The following is a 19718-nucleotide window of genomic DNA, read 5'->3' on the forward strand; positions in this document are numbered from 1 at the left end:
TGTCATTACCGTTACAAAAGAAATTACTTAATACAAGGCTGTCGAGGTTTATTTAATTGATGATAATTACGTAAACAATAATAGTTATTATTTTATCACCTTGTGTGTCACAGAAACGCAGCTAGCTTTAGCTTGCTAGCATCGCCAGCTAGTTTTCCATCGTTGGAAAATGCGCACTCAATAAAACCACTCGCATATAAAATGATGGTATATAATTGAATTGATAAAAAATAAACAAACTCAAATGACAAAGGGATTACATGTAAAAGGGAAACAGACGAATTGGCAAACGGCCCGACAGAAGAAAAATAAAAGCGCAAGGGACATAATACGCCGTTACTCACATCCGTCCGTCAGTGAAATTCCGCCCTGTGAGCTCAAATGAAACGGTCCTGATGCAGAGTGGCATCATGGAGACGTGAATGACACGTTCATTTCAGTCTTAGTAGCCTACTAAAAATAAAAATACATTTGAATGTTAAATTATTGAGCTATAAAGGAGTAATTCATTCGCTGTCCATAATCAGAAAACCCCTTCAACTTTGGACTCGCTACACAACTCATGCTGTTTGTCAGTGTCATGAAAAGACTAACCAGGGAATTCAAATTTGTTTGAAGATGTGTGTTGCTCATTGTGCGTAATAATACTTTGCATGACAAGTTGTTTATTGGTGGGTACAGCCACTGCTGAGTATAATGGAAATATGTAATAACTAAGTCAAATATAATTTTCTTCACACAGTATACTGTGTGAAGAAAATTATATTTGACTTAGTTATTACATATTTCCATTATACTCAGCAGTGGCTGTACCCACCAATAAACACCAATTATAATAACGTTATCTCCTTCAGTCTACAGTCAGTTTCAGCAGAGCACTTGTACTCTTTAAATCAATATTCGGTGGATTTCTCCAACTTTTATCTGCCTTTTCTGGTAAGTATTTTAATATCCCAGTAGCCTATAGGACATAATATTTAGTTTTAATATTTTCAGGTGTGCTCATTGTGTTTTAGATTATTTTATTATTGTGTGTATGTAGGGTAGACTGGGTACAGTTGAGACATAGGTACAGTTGAGACACCTTAAATAACTTGCGTGCGCAGCCAGCACAAGTTGTGATTTTTGCTGTGCACATATGCGTATTAGTGTCCTCTTTGATCGTGGGAAATTTGATCAATGGACGCATCTCCGCTCCGAAGATATCGGCAAAAGTTTTTTTTTTAAGGTAAGACGTTCACTTCACCATGCACACTCCACAATGAATAGCTTATTATCCTTATGTGACTGTTAAACGTAACTGGTATAATCACAAACGTTATTCTGTGCAGTGTGCCCTAAAAACGGGCATAGTTCATGGGATTGTTTCAGGCATGGTCATTGCAAAATCTAGAGAAATGCGCGAGGTGGCCATCAGGGTACAGTTGAGACACACTGTCTTAACTGTACCCGCGATAGAGTTCTATTAGGAAACACACTGTTTAGTTGTTCAGTGTTATGATAACAGGTTAAATGTCATAATTAGCCAGCATAAGCTGCAAATGAAATAAAAATTTGGTATTTGTGATAATTAAACTGTGTATTATTAATGAATATATAAAATATATTGTTTCTGTTTTATAAAATTTAACCAGTGCTAATTTAAATAACATTAATGAATTTGAATGGATGAATAAACAAACATGTTGCCCAATTGTTATTTTTTTTATTTGTCTTTATTTATTATATTTTCAATGAACGATTAGTTACCTTTACATCATTAAAAATGGGTGTCTCAACTGTACCATGGTACTGTCTCAACTGTACCACATATGGGTACAGTTGAGACAAAGTTGAGACAAAAAGCACCTTATTTTTATGAGCTAATTGTGGAAAATATAAACTACTTATGAGTAATATTGATTGATAATATCTTAGTCTACAAGCTCATGAAATGTCATGTGGCATATCATGTGGAAATTCACGTCTTTTCAGCATCTATTTTTGTGTGAAAAATCAAAACGCAAAAAGTGTCTCAACTGTACCCAGTCTACCCTACAAGATAAAGCTGTTATGGAGTTTATAAGCATTAAGCAGCAATACAGTTCAGCAAGTAATGAATTAATTTGGACTTGTTTCATTCTTGTGTTTTCATTCTCTCTATAATTTATATTAATCAGACCAGATCACTAAATGGACTTAATAGACAGTATCTCAAAGTCCAAAATGTTTCATACATGTAAACAAATACAGACCTGAGTCACTTTCAAAACAAATGTTTTTTTCTTTCTTGAGAAAACATAACTTTACACTGTTTCAGCTTTCTCGCATAGTATGTGTGACCAATCCAAATGCCTATTTAAGATTCCAGGTTTAACCGCATTTAGAACTTACTGCATAAAACAGATGGTTTGCTCACTTCAGATGATTAAGAAATTATGCAGAAGAATTTTGGTTTATCATAATATCATTCCAGAATGGCAATTTTGAATGTATGTTTATATAATTACTGTGATGTATCATTTTTGTGATGTTTATCTGTATGTTTGGCCTCCACTTTAACCTTTTTTTTAAAGGCAAGATGAGTGTTGATGAGAAAGTCTGTGTATCTCTTCTTCACCTTCACGAATGTCTTTAATGAGACATTTGTTAGATGAAGTTAACAGCTAAAAGATTTATCATGAATGTGTGTTTTATATCATCAGTGTATTTTAGTCTGTTGTGAATAGGTCTAAATGATTTAATTGCAGAGTTGCAAAGTATTAAAGTAATACTTCACTACTGTAGGCTATTATATAATTATTTATATTATGTATACTATATGTTAAAACCGAAAACTTGTATGATTAAAGAAAAACATAATACTCATCATTACAATTTCATGTAGACTTAAAAGTACAAAGTACATTATGTCAGTCGTTATGACTCAATGATTTAAAAATAGAAAAAATATTTTTCTTTATCTTAACGTGACTAACAAGCTAATCAATCATGGTCACATAAGCTGAACTCTTTAAAACAGCCAATTCATTTTATTTTAGTGCAAGTAGTAGTGTTTTCTTTACAAAGTTTTTGCATCAAAAATACTAAATTGATCAAATCTCTAGTCCTATTTATTTTCAAAAGTCCGTTAAAAAATCGAAGAAACATTTTTTGTTTTACTTTTTAATATTTAAGTACAAATAAGTATGTATACTTTTTTTTACTTTCACTATTTTGGCTAGAAACTTAGACTTATAATTGAGCAAAAAAAATTGACATTATCTGTACTCTAACTTTAGTACAGTTTCACAGTATTAATAGAGGTCTTTTAGCAGTGTTACATGTAACAAGTCACAAAGTATCTGATTACCTTTGTTAGACATTCTATTAGAAATATTTTAATACAAGCTGTATACTGAAGCACTAGTCTAAATGTGTAAATGTAAAGATATAGAAATTTGCCTATCAAATATTTTGGATTTTATCTTAAATCAAGTATTCTGAGTTTTTGCCACGTTACCATTTTTAAGTTGATTCAGTCAGTACTAAAACATTTATCAATTCACACAGGCTGTTTATTGATTTTCTCCTCTGCTTTTAATGCTCTATTATTACATTTTTCATTTTAACTGAAAAGTAAATGAGGTTTATTTTTAAACTGAAAAAAGCCTAGTCAATAAGGGGTTTGTGTTTATGGCTATAAATGTGCTTGTACATTTCTTTGTGTGCCTTAACAGTTTGTTTTGTGTTATTAGGTGTTTGCTGTAGAGATTATGGTGTCAGTTTGCCAGTGAAGATTAAAGCTCTCAGTGGATCCTGTGTGATCATAAACTGTACATTTGTGATTGCGGAAATGCATGACAAAGAGCTCACTGAGACTGATGCTACAGGATTTTGGCTCAAAGATGGACATGATGTGAATAACCATCAAGTGTTTAACTCTAGAGATACCAACCCTCACTTTAAAGGGAAAATAATTTGAAAACTACACAAGAAGAACTGCACCACTATCCTTTATGATGTTAGTTCAAATCATAATGGTAAATATTACTTTAGGATTGAGAGTGGCGATCTGAAATACACCTACAGAGAAAACACCTCCACTGTAACTGTCATCGGTGAGTGATTGAGCCCTTATTTATAAATTAATGTGTTAAATGATTTTTAAAAAGTTTTTGTCATGCTATCATTGTATTTTTCTTATATTTGTGTGTATGTCAGAGTCTCCCTCCAAACCCACAGTGAAGCTGTATAAGGATCAGGATCAGGAGGAGGTGTTGGAGGGGAGCTCTGTGAGTCTGCGCTGCTCTGCTGAGACTCTCTGCTCCTCTCCTCCACCAACTCTCACATGGAGCTTCACTCCCAGAATCCCCCTCAGTGAGAGCGGCGGACAACAGGAGCTCCTCGTCTCTGATCTGAACTTCACTGCTACTCACCGTCACCACAGAGTCACTTTCACCTGCACTATAACCTACCAGCTACAGGACAAGAACAAAACAGCACAGGACAACATCACACTACATGTTCAGTGTAAGTGATGCTTTGTATCAGTTTTGACTTGGTAATCATATTATTGTAAATTGTATCGTGTGGCAATGTATTTGTTTCCCAGATTCCCCTAAAAACACATCAGTTTCTGTGCTTCCGTCTGGCTCGGTGTTGGAAGGCAGTTCTGTGACTCTGACCTGCAGTAGTGATGCAAATCCAGCATTGCTGAACTACACCTGGTCCAGACAGAGTGGAAGAGAGTTGAAGCAGCTGCAGACTGGATACACTCTCACCTTCAACAGGACCGACCTGACACAGAGAGGCTGGTACCACTGTAAAGCTCAGAACAAACACGGCTACCAAGAGTCATCAGTGATGCTGGACATTCAGTGTGAGTAATAAAGGAATAGAGAGAAACTTTCTACCAATAATACAAATGTATTCCATCATTAACTATGTTTTCTATGGAACATAAAAAAGTTATTTAGCAGAATGCCCTGGCTGTGTTTTTTTTTTTTTCATGCAACAGCAGTGAACTGGGGCTGTCAAGTTAAAAAAGACAAAAAAATTAACATTAGACATAGGTCCCATTTGAGGTGTTTGCTTCTTTGTTTGTTACAATTTTTTAATGTCCTTGAATCGTTATTTATTTGCACTTATCCAGAAGTCAATGAATAACGCAAAGTTATACGATTATAAATAGTGTACGAGTCCTTATTTTTTCCCTTATTGGAGCTTGTCAGCCCCAGTTCCTATTCACTTTTATTTGGAAAGGTGCAGCCTGGACATTCTGCTTCTTTTTCTGTTACATGGGGGAAAATCAAATGAGTTTGGAATTACTGTTTTTATGTCTGTTTAACTTGCTGATTTGCTTTACATTCATTAGCACTTTAGTTGAAGCATATTCTATGCTAGTCGGTGTGACCTTTTATCTTACACCTTTAACCCTATGATTATTCAGGTAGGGCAAGGTTAGTCAAATTTAGCCTAATCCATAAAGAACTCACCCGCCAGCAGGTTGAAGTCCTTCAGGAATGACGTAAGACTCCCTTATGGTTGTTCTTTTTTTGAGGCTCAGTTCGTAGTTATAAGTAAAGTCTCACACGAGGCAATCGTAACAATAAAAATGCTTATTTTATTGGTTACAATACAAAGCAGTTAAATGCAAAATAAAATAATACTTAAATCATTAAATCAGTTTAAGCTAAAAAGCTCTATAATCTAGCCTTTAACCAGAAATATTGGAGATGCTGGTACAATAAGTGCCCCTTGTTAGGGTATCAGGCATACTTCACGCTTAATGCAGGCAGCATCTGAGGAGGCCTTTTACTCCTCCTTGGGAAATTCCACTTCCATATTTTTCATCAATTAATCAATGTCCTATATGATCCATTCTTCCTGCTGTTGTATCAGTCTCTGTGACTCAGTCTCAATCCTCTGGATGTCCTTCCTCTGTCTCTTACGCTGTTGTCTTCTAGCACTCTTCCTCTTCTTCACTGAAGTGTTCATCTGGCTCACCTCCGCTTGAGGGTGCAGCATGCTCTCTTCACCCCTGTTTGTCTTCTCATTAACCTTTTGTGGTTGGTTACAAACAGTTCATGCACTACAACTTTCACAATTTTCTTCTCATCTCATCTTGTTTCAATGACACAAAATGCAACATCATTCTGAGTTGCCATTTGCACAACATAGCATTTCATGATGCAAGCATATATGGCATTAATTCAAAAGCAAATAAATACCATCTTTGAACAGGTAAATAGCAATATCATAATCTAAAACATCTCAAATTAATAAATAAAACCTTTATTAGTACTCCAGTGTCAAGTTCAATCTACTATAGAGCCAGGAACAAATACAAACAAAAACAAATCTCAGCTAGTGTCTGAATGTGAACTGCAAGCCATCTTCAGTGATTGTATGTGAACTACAATAGAAAAGTTACTAAGAAAAGGTCCCAGTTGTCCTGCTCAGACTTTTCTTGATCTTTCTCTCTATTAGATGCTCCTCAAATCTCCACTTCCTCGAGCTGTGACAGTGTAACTGTGTGTTTCTGTGAGGGTGATGGGAATCCCTCTCCTGAACTGGAGTGGTATCTGTCTGGACGTCCTGTCAGTAACTCTTCAAACACGTTCATCAGTGAAGAGCGATTGAACAGCACAGGCTTGAGGAGCTCCATCACTCTACATCAGTCACTCTCACACTCATACACTCTGCAGTGTGTCGGCAGCAACACTCATGGCACTGCAAGAAATTTTTTTCAACTGAATCTCTTCTCTCAAGAGGCTTCAAGTAAATTTCAACTTTAATCTATTTCAATCTATTTTCAATTGATATGGCAATGAATCAGCTATAGCCTGCTGCGTTTTTTAATGAATGGAATTATTCAGATACATTGTGTTTAATATTTGCTTGATATCAATATAGTTGCTCTTTGGAATAAAGAAAGTTTCCATGAACTGTCACTTTAATAGTGTTTAACGTTTACGCCGTCCTGGTTGGATTCGTACCTGGGGCTACATTTATGGCCATCTTATGGGTCACTACACTGCTGTACAAGTAAGTAAACTGTGCGATGCCTGATGTAAACACTATAGTATGATCTTTCCCCGAAGGAAAAAACACACAAATGTGATCTCTTTAAGATCACAATTGTTTCTCTTAGACAGCAATGAGTGACATATAGAGCAAATAGAGACTATTGCTTGAGACTCATGCTTTTCTAATCACTCCATTTAGTGTCAAATATGGCTCAGATGTTCCTCTTAAAATTCTGTAGATGAAATAAAATTAGAAACACAAGAGGGGGTGAGATTTCCCAGAAAAAAAACCCTCTTGTGTTTCTAATTTTATTTCATCTACAGAATTTTAAGAGGAACATCTGAGCCATATTTGATACTTAATGGAGTTCTACGTAACATTATGGGCCCTATCTTGCACCCAGCGCAAATTATTTTGTACACCGACGCATGTATCATTCCTATTTTGCACTCGACGGACAGTGGACTTTTCCCTCCACAGACGCACGTCGGTAAATTAGGGAATGAACTTGCACTCCCGGGGGCGGTTCAGCGAAAAGAGGAGCCGTGTTCCGGCGCAAACATTCCCTGGTGCTATTTTGCAGTTTCAGAAAACGATTCCGCCACTGACCAGGAAAAACCTAGTCTAAAGTCAGTGGCGCTTTATTCAGGGCGCATGCTTGGCCATATTGTAGCGTGTGAACAACGCGCATACACTTTGCTTCTCTCATCTAGGCTACACAGACGCAGCAGTTCCCATTTTTTGCAAACCATACATAATTACAAGGAAAAATATTACCACACGAGGGAAATCATTGTGGTGTCCATGAAGATGTGAAAAAATAGGCATAAATCTAGCTTACACATTTACCCAAATTATTATACGCCTGTTTAAGCAAAGCTAATTTGACATACAATGACACTTCTCTGTCTTTTACGACCCTGACGAGAACGTCTGTCCTCGGCTGTGAACCGCTCCTGGCGTGCGTCTGGCAAATCCGCCATTATAATAGCAATCCGCCATGGAACAAACGCGCCTGCTTTTAAAGGGAATGTGAGATGACGCTCTGATTGGTTTATTGCACGTTACGCCCAAACCACACCTATGACTCTGAGTAATGTAGCTACTTCAGACAAACCCATTTTAGATTTGCGTCGAGATCCGCCCACAAATTGACTTGCGTTTCTTGTTTGATACTTGCATTTCAGATCGTTAAAGTAGGGCCCTATATTTCATTTAAAGGGATAGTTCACCCAAAAATGAAAATTCAGTCGTTCCAAACCAGAACGACTGAATTCAGTCGTTCCAAATTGACTGAATTCAGTCATTTTTGGTTGACCTATCCCTTTAAGTCTCCTGAGCTATGAAAGAGCAACCCCCTAGCAATAAAAATGTCTAATGAATGTGATGCAAGCAGTTATACCGTATGTTTTTAATTATGGATTATTTCTGTAGATGGATCTGCAGGACTCAAAGGGGAGATAAACCTGGACTCATTCAGACTGATGTGGTATGTTACAGTATATCAAACACACATTCTATTCATTCTCAAACATGTCAAACTCATGTACGCCAAAACACTTTTACATATAGTTACTCTCTCCAAGTTTATTTTTCATAAAAGCTCTCTACTGATGATTCTCCATCTTTGTTCATCCACTAGGCCGATACAGTGGACAGTGTTGAAGAGCCTTTTTATGTCAATAAAATTGAGTTATCAGCTGAAGCCCCCACAATAAATCATCCAGAAACTCTACATTATTCCACCATTAACTTTAACAACACCGAACCAGAGTCAAAAGTCATTAAAGGCATCTCTTCGCTTACTGTCGACTATGCTGTGGTCCAATATTGCGGTCGAAACGTAGCAGATAGCGAGGCAAAGATCAGAGAAGTGCCCTCAACGCCACATGCAGATACCATTTACCAAGTTCCTCACAAAGTAAGAAGGATTGCAGATATGGACATAAAGCAAGGTGAATCTATCTAAGAAAGCGTCAAATACAATATTTATAAACACGTAAATTCTTAATTCATTCAAATAGGGATTTTAGAGAACATGGAAGCCACACTTAAATGTATATTTTGTCATTGCATTAGATAACAAATGATTAATCACATTTTTATATGATGTCAAGGAGATTTTAAGTGGGTGTTTAAAGTAATTTCCTAATTAAGTTCACAGAGCTGTCCTATCAGAGCAACCACTTTGTGCAGTTCATTACATTTACTATGAACATGTTTCACTAACATCGGACAATCACAAAGTGTCACAATATTTTTGTATTAATTTTGTGTCTATTGATATATTATTTAAAACCTCCACAAACTTCTTTTTGGGAATTAAAAATCATGTGTTTGTGCAGTCTTTCTTTAAAATGCCTTTATTATTATTATTATTATTATTATTATTATTTTGTAATATAATTTAGTCATGTTACACTTCACATAAATCTTTAAGTGTCCAAACACTCTTTGTGGTGCACTGCATATTTACAATGTGCAGATTATTTCCAAATAAATGTTTTTGTTTACTGTACACTTGCACCCTTTCAAATGGGACTTGAATATTCTGTCTACTTTTATTTTGGTTATATCATTTGTATATTTGATTGAGAGCTGCAACATTCTGCAAAAATAAAGTATGTTTTATAGACGTTTGAAGCCAAAGTTTATTCTTTTACAAGATCACAAACATTCTTGTAGATAGCTTTCAGGTTTTATATTCATGTAGGGCCTATGCAAGATAAAAACAAAATTAATAAGTGTTTTGTTTTAAATTGCACAATTGTAAGGCTTCAATTTGTAAACTTATATTTTCCTTTTGTTTCTCTATAGGATTTAACTGCCAAAAATGCCTTTTGCCATTTTATTTTAATGACCAGTACAATTTAGAAGCCTATATACCAACTTACACCTATAGCATTCCCAATATGATTATGTGATTGTAACTTTCAGTAAATCAAATAGAATGAGTTCAGTTGCATCCGTGCCTATTGTCCCTATCATGTTGCTTGTTATTTTTTATAAATTTATTTGCAGACCCAAACAGTCACTGTGTCCATTCATATATATGACTCAAGCTCGTTGAATGTCCTTAATGAAAATAACATTGCTCTAAACTCAGAGATCATATTCAGTTCCATTACGACCATGTAAAACTCCTTATCTCATGTGACACAAGAAAACGGCACCTTTCTGTTGACACCTGTTTTGCATTATGGTTATATTATAACAGCATTGGCTTTATTCTCAAAGATGCATTCATCTTTCTTTGTTTATCTTTGCAAATTTACATGGGTGGTAATGTTAACCCTGACCAAGTTTTGGATAAAAATGTGAACAATGTAGCCTGATCCCCCAAAAGGAAGTCACAAGGTATATTGTGTGTAAATGCTTTTGAAACGTATGGTATATAAAGAATAGGTATTTTATATACCTATTCTTTATATACCATACGTTTCAAAAGCATACACATAACCCTTTAGTAACCACAAAAGTTAGCCCACATTATAAGTTACTCAAAGAATGCTAAATGCTGAGAAGCAGATAATATATATATATATATATATATATATATATATATATATATATATACTGTATATATATATATATATATATATATATATATATATATATACTGTGCAAAAGTCTTAGGCACCATAGTATTTTCACCCCCCAAAAAAGTTTTAGCCAGTTATTTATATCTTTTGCTGTAGTATGTCGAAATATCAGTTTATGTTTCCAAACATTCCTTTTTCCATTAATTGTAAAAATCGAGTGAGATTTTTGTATCCACAAGGAGTCCGACAACAGCCGGAGCTCCACAAAGAGATCTCATTGAGATTACATGAAGAAACAGAAAAAACTGAGGCAACGTCTACAAGATGCTTGAAGAAACCTACCTGCTTTCTTGTTGTCTTGTGTTGATGTCGTACGCGGCTCGGCGGCTGGTGTTTTCATCGGCATCCATCTGGAAGACGTATTTTTTAGAGTGTTTGCTCTTCTGCAATACGTCTATAGGACGTTTCCTGTCAGATGTCAAATAGACGTTTAAAAATTGTCTTTAAGATGTTTATGATTTAGAATGTATGTAAAACTGACATCTTAAAGACGTCTATTAGATGTTAGTAAACAGCAGATGCTTTCCAGATGAAGTGATCTTTCACAGACATCTTGCAGACGTACGTGTGCTATCTCTCAGGTGTTCCTGTCTTGTTTTGTTTGAGCACATGGCTTGTGACTGTGTTGGCTGGCCATGTGCTCTTGTTTTTGTTTTTATTGTGAGCACATGGCTTGTGCCATGTGCTCTTCTGTCTATTGTCTTCTTAACTCTTTCCTCGCCTTTGATGGAAATTTCCATCATTTGTGAGAAACGCTTCCCCACCATTCCTTGCACGTTCTTAACCCGATTAAGCCCACAATGCACTTGATCATGAAAACGCGTTAACCCGTTTTGCTTTATCGGAGTAAGGTCATATAACGGCTTAAGCATAAATCGATCACCACAGCTAGATTTTTTACCCTTACGCCGATATCGCCCCGCATGTAAATGCGTTAACCTGCTTATTTGGCTTATTGAAGTGCGCATGTGTGATAATGTGAGTGATAAAGTTTTGCAGTAAGGTAGGAGGAAATATATATTTAAAACTCAGATGCTTTCTTGACCTCAAAAAATTATAATAGTGCAGCAGATAAAGTAGGCTAGTGGTTCAGTCAAAATGCTGCATCTGCATGAGAGGGTAATATTAATATATGAGCCGTAAGTTTCCCGCTGACATGTTGCAATACTCTTCTTCTGTTTTTAATGCTATATTTACATCACAACCGACATAACAAGTGAAATACTCTCAGTCAGATACGCAAATGATTATGTTTTGCCGTCACTACTGGGAAATAACCTGATTTATTAATAAAGTCTTGTAAATGTGGTTTACTTGCATTGCAGGGTTATTGGTTTGCATGTAAACCCGGACCACAGGTTATTTCAGAAAGCTGATTTTTTGTGAGTTATCAGATCTGTTGAAGATGTGGTTTCTGTTCATGTGTGCCAAGACATTTTAGAAATCCCGACCGGACGATGTTTTATGGCCATGTCCATGATAAAGTAGGCCTAGGCTATGTGTGGTCACCCACCCAATAAACATACAGTTAGAGTGAAATTAAATGACTTAAACTGAGATTTTGGCCATATTGCCCTGCGTTTACACTTGGCATTAACATGCGACCTGTATCCGGATGTTGTTGTCCACATACACATTGAAAAGACGAGTGTAAACGCGCTTCTGATCGGAATGTTATCCGATCAGCGCAGGCCCGTTTCTACGGGAGTCCTTGAGTGTGTTAAGCGCCCTCAAACGAAAGCAATGCTGTCTGCATTGGATGCGGCGAGGGGCGACGCTACACAACAAATGACCAACAGTAAACTGGGGTGTATTCCAGAAAGCAGGTTATGTGACATACCCGGGTATGTTTAAGAGTAAGTAAGCGGATAACCTCAACTTTCGGTTCCAAAAACGGAGGTAACTTTCAGGGTATGTTAGTAGTCATAGCAACTCACTCTCTGAACTTAACCTGCTCCGGAGCAGGTTATGTTCCAGGGTTAGTTTGTTTCAGAGAGGTGATAGAGCATGGCGTCCCCTGACCATTTTAGTTACATATAGCACTACTTAATCTAACCCTACTTTATACAGTCACAATAATTTTAAATGTTTCTAATTATATAACTTTCAATTTCAGGGTTCCCAAATGTGATTGGGTGCATTGATGGAACCCACATTCACATGAAAGCTCCTTCCATCAATGAAGGAGACTATGTATATAGGAAGTCAATGCATAGCATCAATGTGCAGGTGACAATAGATTTTTTGGATGCTAAATGTTTGGGTGTTTAAACCATTAAATCACCCTCATCACTGGTCCCCACTAACTAGGTAATATGTGGCCAAGAGGAACCCCCAGTGAACCCAGTAGACCAAAGAGATGGCAGGGTGGTACAAGACATGATTTGCCAAAATCACTTTAATTAAAACCAGTTAACAGTCAAGTGTTGTTCATTGTTTCTTTATTTCCTGTAACAAAAGACATTTGTATTTATTGCTTTGGATTTCATTCAACAACAAATGACAGATTAATGTTCACATGCTGTTTCCCACCTTAAGCTGGTGCTCCAGCAATTCAATTTCAAGTCTGGCCTTTTTTAGGTTAAGCCTTTTCTCCTCCATTTGAAGCTGTATAAGGTCCATCTCCATGTCACTTTTTCTGATTTGCTTTTAAAGGTGGACCTTATACAGCTTTTTGGCAGGCAACTAGAAAGACTGAAAAAGTCTGTAATACAAACCAAATATTTAAATGAGGAAGGAGAACTGCAGAACATTTCTTACACTGCTAAGATTCTGTGTGGAGGTAGATGGACCCTCATCTGTATTAAAATCTCCTGCCATATTCTGTAAAATGACAATGACAATTTATTTATTCTCTTGTGTAAAAAAGGGGGAATGCATTCTATGCATTCTATGCATTCTAATGACCTCTATGGGCCTCCCCAGATTTTCTGTTTCTGTCACAGCAGAAGTGGTCTCTTCATCATCATCCTACAGTGAAAATAAGGAAGGATGCTTGGTCTAGCAAACAGAAACCTAAAGACAATAATCACTTACAACTGTGCAGAGTGTGGTGTTGCAGGAGGATCCAACAATGTGGCCATCAGCAACTGTTACTGCAAGATAATTAAACCATGATAATCATGCATATTCAATTCTCAATGTATATTCTTAAGCAAATACAACTAATAAAGAAGGACATTAGGAGCATCTAAGTACTAGTAATACGATTACAGTATACAGCATGCAGTCAAAGCAGCATGCACACTGCACAAGTGAATCAATGACTGTAAAATGAATTCAAAATGCCTTTTTAAAATGGTGACAGTGTTGATGATTTTATTTATTAAAACACTGACAAAAACAGTGTAAACATCAATAAATCATAAGTATTAATATGGTACACCTACATTTTACTAAGCCACTTGTCTTGGTAGCTGAGTGCGACGAACTGCCCCCTGGAATCCCATCGACCACAGGTCGCCCTTTATTAAGGGACAGTGCCAGCTCCTCAGCTCCCTTCTTTCTATTGGCTACATAGAAAACTAAATTACATTTAATACTAAATTAGTATTAAATGTCAGTAACAAGTTTAGTAAGTTTAGAAAATATTACCTTGCTGGAGAATGTTTTGGTGTTTCATTTTGACTTGGCTCACACTTCTTCTGGCTCCAGAAGGATTACACCTGATAAAACTAGAAGCCAACATATAACTAGCCAATTATGTGCATTACTACTGTAATATTAAGAAATGTATGGAGGCCAACAAGTAAATACTTGTCTATTTTTACTACATGCCCCCAAAGAATTTTTGCATCACAAATTATAAATGGGGTAGGCTATTTTCCCCTTTCATTGTGACTCACAAAGGGAAAATACCCAATTTATAATTTTCTAAACTCAAGCATTTACTCTGTCCATTACTATTTGCCAAGCCAACTTTCTTTTGCTGATGCAGCAGTATTGCTTTTTTATATATATTTTTTTATATAATTGGCTTAGGCTAGTCTTCATAAGCAAGCATTAAAACCTCCAACTCAGTTTCACCGAAGTATCGTATGTAGCTCGCTTTTTTTCTCCCTTGGTTTCCATGGTGACTCCTGAAATCGGCGATCCATTGAAAATGTCTTTATGTACTCGTCGTGCGCGCGCATTAACTCTGGGTTACCAATAGGAGGTTGATTAAACTAACTCAACATAGGTGTTTTGGAACCGACATACCGTCTCAGGTTACGACTGTAACCTTTGTTCCCTGAGAACAGGGAACGAGACAATACGTCATCGACGTTATGGGGAACGCCTCAGGCGTGACAGGTGTCTGAAATCACTATCAAATCACGTCAATCACATTGACCGGCGACAGCCCGTGAATCATTAGCGTGAATGATTAACGTGCGACCTGGAAGTATATAAGGGCGCCTTGCAAACATGACAAATCACCTTATCGTCTGAAGGGACTGTACGGCAGGCAAGCCCCTCAGCATGGCAGGGAGACGTATTGTCTCGTTCCCTGTTCTCAGGGAACAAAGGTTACAGTCGTAACCTGAGACGTTCCCTTTCGAAGGGAACTCAACAATACGTCATCGACGTTATGGGGAACGAAATACCCACTCCGCCATGCTGAGGGGAGTGCATGCCCTCAGGCAGTGACAACTGTCCGAACCAGCAAATTCAAATGAAATGCTAGAACCACTCAATCGTCAGGTCACACTAGGCTGTCAGTGACAGCATTCCCTACGGTCATAGCCTAAGCTATAAGCCTCACAGGAAACCTCCATAAACATAGTTAAATGAAAGCCTACCTGGGCCTGCTCAAAGGCCTAGGACCACAACTTCAATTAGAAGGGGTCCCTTCTAGGGAATGTGGCTAGGGAACCCGAAGGAACCCCAGCCAGTCACTATTCAGGGGAACGTACTCACCCCGAAGTGCCACCAGGACGGCCTGACCTGGCGTCAGAGCATAGACACTTAGTCTGGCCACTTCCTGTCTGTCCGAAGACAGAGCCTCTGGACACTTGCCCTAAGTAAGGCATCCAACCCGAGGGACTGCGAAGCTGGCAGTGAACCACTCGGCCCGGATCTCAGAGACGGGATATCCCGGAGAGTATGACTCAGCATAGTGCTTTCTAACCCTTGCTAGCGAGGGGAGTTTCTCTACTCGATCCACGGATCAACCCAGTGTCTGTGTTTCAAAACACTGAGGAGGCCTGTGAAGGCCTAAGGACTGATCTAACTGGGAGGCCTCACGAGAGGCCTACGACCGTCTGACCAGACTCAGGAGTCCGCGTGCTCACAGTGACCCTCAATGAGGGGAGCATATGGTCCCCCTGGTAGGCAAAACCAGGCTGTAGGCAGGAAAGAGGTTCCGAGAGGGAACCAGCAGCAGAGAATGAACACTTCAGTCGAGCCAGGGCGCAAGCTCGCCTTCAGCAGCTGCCTGATAAGGCCAGCTGAAATGATAGCAAGAGGCCACTAGCTTCCTGAACCCAGCACCGCTAGGGAACCACTCACAAGGAGGCCTGGTGAGGCCTACTACCTGATAGCAACAGTATGTGGTCACCTACAGGGAGGCCTAGAGAGGCCTACTACCCAATAACGATAGTACGTGGGGAACTCACCCTCAGGGAGGCCTGGTGAGGCCTACTACCTGACAGCCATAATATCTGGGAGCTTTTTCTGCTACCCGATAGAAAGTCAGGCTAGCTGTCCAGTTGTCTGTCCTTGGGCTTGTCTCCAGGGAGGCCTGTTGAGGCCTACTACCTGATAGCCAATGTAGGTGGGGATTCGCCTTCAGGGAGGCCGGGTGAGGCCTACTACCTGATAACCATCTTAAGTGGGAATTCACCTTCAGGGAGGCCTGAGGGGCCTACTACCTGATAGCAACTGGTAGCTGAGTCCGGGTGACAGTTCCAAGGCGGCCTGCTAAGGCCAGCCAGCTGGGGACTCGCCTATCAGGGAGGCCTGGTTGGGCCTACTAGCTGATAGCAAGTCAAATCTGCAACAAAGGAACACTGTTGGGAACCATACTACACCAATGTAACTATTGGGCCCACCCACAGGAGGCCTAGTACGGCTAGCTACCTGTAGCGGCATTAAAGCATGTCCCACAATGTTGGGACTCACCTCCGAGGAGGCCTGTTTAAGGCCTACTACCCACCGGTGAGTCAACTGCCCGAACCACCAAGGCCAACCAACTCTCTCGAGAAGTAGCCTATAGCGCCCTCTTGGGGGCTGCTCATACAACGAGGCCTGCTGAGGCCTACTACCTGATGGCGCAGCCTTCGTTGGCAGATAAGCTGTTTACACAGCGCCTACAGCATCCTGGTGCCTAATCACATTGCCCATGGCAATGTACTCAGCATAGAGAGCTAATACCCTTAGAACAAGGGGAGTACAACATACGCCACTCTGCCTCAGTGGTGGCCCCAGTTAGTCAGGGGCCTACCATCTATGCATGGGCGTCAGCACAGGGCAATGCTCTGGCTTCAGGGGAGCGAACTTTGACCAAAGAAGAAGTGAAGGCTTACTTCATACTCAACCCGAGCCATAGTAGTGCGAGGTAGGATAAAAACAGAACTGGGAGTGAAGTGCTAAGACCTACCCTGAATCACAGGGGAATACTCACACCTCACCCTGAGTTTACCAGGGTGCGGGCCTGCCATGCGGCTCTAGGGGTAACAGAAAAACATCTGTGCCCAACCTAGGGGAGTGGGGCTTGAATGAAAGCCAACCACCTACAACCCACAGCCTGAGCAGTAGCTCAGCAATGTATTAGTGAAGCCTACACTGGCGGCCTAAATCCGTAGGCCAGTTCTGCACGGCAGGGTCGGGCAGGAGACTCAGTCTTCTTCGTGAAGCGAAATACGGCCTAACCCTGCTCAAAAGGACTTATATACCACGGAGGCCTAACTGAGGCCTACCATGTCCTTATAAACCATCCTCTGCACCACGCTGCATTACTCTAGTCACCCCAGAATGCAGAGAAGGGGGCGGGCCTTGGCCTAACGACTCCCATGGGAGGAGGCTGATTATACAGGGATGCCAAAACCTACATTCACAAAGTGAAGGGTCAGAGGAAGAAATGCTAATTTTAGCAGAACGCCTCTAATATCCCTGGCACAGCCTAGGCCAGCTACAGAGGCGGCCCTGGTGAGGGCCAGCCTGTAAGCATAGATCTATCTGAGGGCTCAGAGGAGCCACAGCCTACTAAAGAATATAGTCTGTATTATTCCATACAAAGGGCTGCAGAACGCTCAACCTAATGAAAACTCAACAGAGCTCAAGGGGCGAAATACTCAGAAAAGTCAAAACGGTCCCATGGGCCGGACATAAGATCTATCTGAAGCTCTAGCGTCAGTCAACACTCTAAGTAAAACATTATATCAGAGAGAGACCAACTACTCTACCCTGAGGTGGCTAATAGCCCGAAGGCTAACACAGTTATCGTTCTGGCCACCTAACGGGGAACTTCAGGGCCCTGATAATCCAAAAAAGTTCTCTTACCTTATTACCTTGACATGGCCCCATAACTCTATACAGGGAACGAGGTCTGTAAAGAGAAACATATTATTTTTTAATCACAAAAAATACTCTTTGAAAGACCAGCAGCTCACCTGCGGCGTGCGAAGTGAAGACTCACCAGACAGTTCTTCATGGACATGGGGTCTACCACCTTTACATACCTGAAAGAGGCACTCTCACTAACCAAGCCGAGGCGGGCCATCAGAACATTGTTCTAACCATGAGGCCAGCCTCAGGCCTGATGTAAGAAGCGCCTGGGGAGTCGGGGAAGAGAGGAAAGGGCTAAGATATAATCACGCCCTCAGGGAAGATGATCCATGACCAACGCAACGTGCGTTTGTGCCGGATCACCTCCCTCAGATCCCTCTTTATGCGGGAGTCGCACCTCCTCTGCGACCTACTACTCCACGGAGGAGGCGCACGAGAGGTGACACTGGCTCTCTGGCCTCATCTAAGGTCCTCGGACCATGATAGGCCAGGCCCTCCCATCTGTCTGGGCGTGGACACGGATCTCAGCGGCATGTATGTCCTGGATACAGCTGAGCGCGCCTTCGCCTCTCTGAACTTTCCAACCACCGCCAACACGGAGGTGCCGAAAAGCTCAGAGGGCGAAACCAGCGAATCGAGGAGAAAGCCTTTCTCTTTCTTCCCGATGTCGGACAGGTTCAACCACAAATGTCTCTCCGTGGCCAGTATCGTCGCCATCCCGGAGAGCTATATATATATATATATATACAAATTTTTTTCATTTGCGGCGCAGCTCAGTAACCGCCTCAGGGGCCCCACCCCCTGGTCGAGATCCCCCAGCAGATCGGCCTGGTGTACCTGCAACACCGCCATGATGTGCAGGCTAGCACCGGCCTGACCCGCTGACGTGTATGCTCTGCCATTCAACTGGCAGGGTTTGAGCTCTCAGTGTCGATTGTTTTCCCATCGACGCATACCCACGCTCTCCTATCCTCTCAACATCAGCGAGACTAGCCCGCTGACGTTGGTGGATACAGGCAGAGTATGGGTTCTTCCATGTCCTCTCGATCTCAGTATGAGATCGGGAAGAAATGAAAGGCTCACCTGAGCTGGTGGTTCTATGACCGGGGAAAAACCGCTCTCATCGCGAGCGATTTCTCCCCCAACGTGCAGCCACGGCAGCTGCAGCCTGTCCGCGGCGCGTTCTATAATACCAACCAGCTCAGCATACACGGGGCAGGGTAGCTGAGAAGATACAGGAAAATATCTTATTATTACCACCCTCATCAGCCATCTCCTGTTTGTCCGGGAGAGCGCTTGCTGCCGGACTAAGTTTTCCTTTTTTTTTTTTGAAAAACTTCATCCAATTGCAGCTACTCGTCAGCCGCCGCATCGTCTGAGAGGATTACACCCCTCTCAAGGCGATCGGCGAGCTTCATCTGTGACATCCAGACGCTGAACCCTCTTCTCTCGAGAAGAGGGACCGGCGCGATCACAATTTGTACAGGCAGTTCCCTCGAGAACTGCCTGTGCGCGTCTTCCTTCCCAGACAGAAAAATGCACAATTCACGTGTGTCACCCGGCTTCAGATATCTTGAGCACGGGTCTGCACACTTCTGAAAGCATTTCATAATTACCTGATTTTCAAAGCAGTTACAG

At 40.4% G+C, this 19718-nt stretch overlaps 2 protein-coding genes and 1 long non-coding RNA gene across 3 annotated transcripts in view; 2 read left to right on the forward strand and 1 right to left on the reverse strand.

Annotated features, from left to right (window-relative positions):
- The window catches only part of rassf8b (Ras association domain family member 8b), a 234288-nt gene that overhangs the window by 32193 nt on the left and 182377 nt on the right, over positions 1-19718 (forward strand). The window lies entirely within an intron of this gene.
- Positions 3658-8959, forward strand: zmp:0000000650 (B-cell receptor CD22). Its single transcript, XM_056237301.1, is given in 7 exon segments — positions 3658-4079; positions 4183-4491; positions 4574-4840; positions 6451-6741; positions 6924-7008; positions 8425-8479; positions 8633-8959. Coding segments are annotated over 7 exon segments (1749 nt in total). The 5' UTR covers positions 3658-3664.
- LOC130072325 (uncharacterized) lies at positions 12973-13415 on the reverse strand. Its single transcript, XR_008804116.1, has 3 exons — positions 13353-13415; positions 13125-13277; positions 12973-13040 (listed from the first exon to the last, which is right to left on the reverse strand). It is a non-coding gene; the product is annotated as an uncharacterized LOC130072325 (long non-coding RNA).

Source organism: Rhinichthys klamathensis, unplaced genomic scaffold (assembly GCF_029890125.1).
Source record: "Rhinichthys klamathensis goyatoka isolate OS25496 unplaced genomic scaffold, OSU_Roscu_1.1 h1tg000485l_1, whole genome shotgun sequence".
NCBI lineage: Eukaryota > Metazoa > Chordata > Actinopteri > Cypriniformes > Leuciscidae > Rhinichthys > Rhinichthys klamathensis.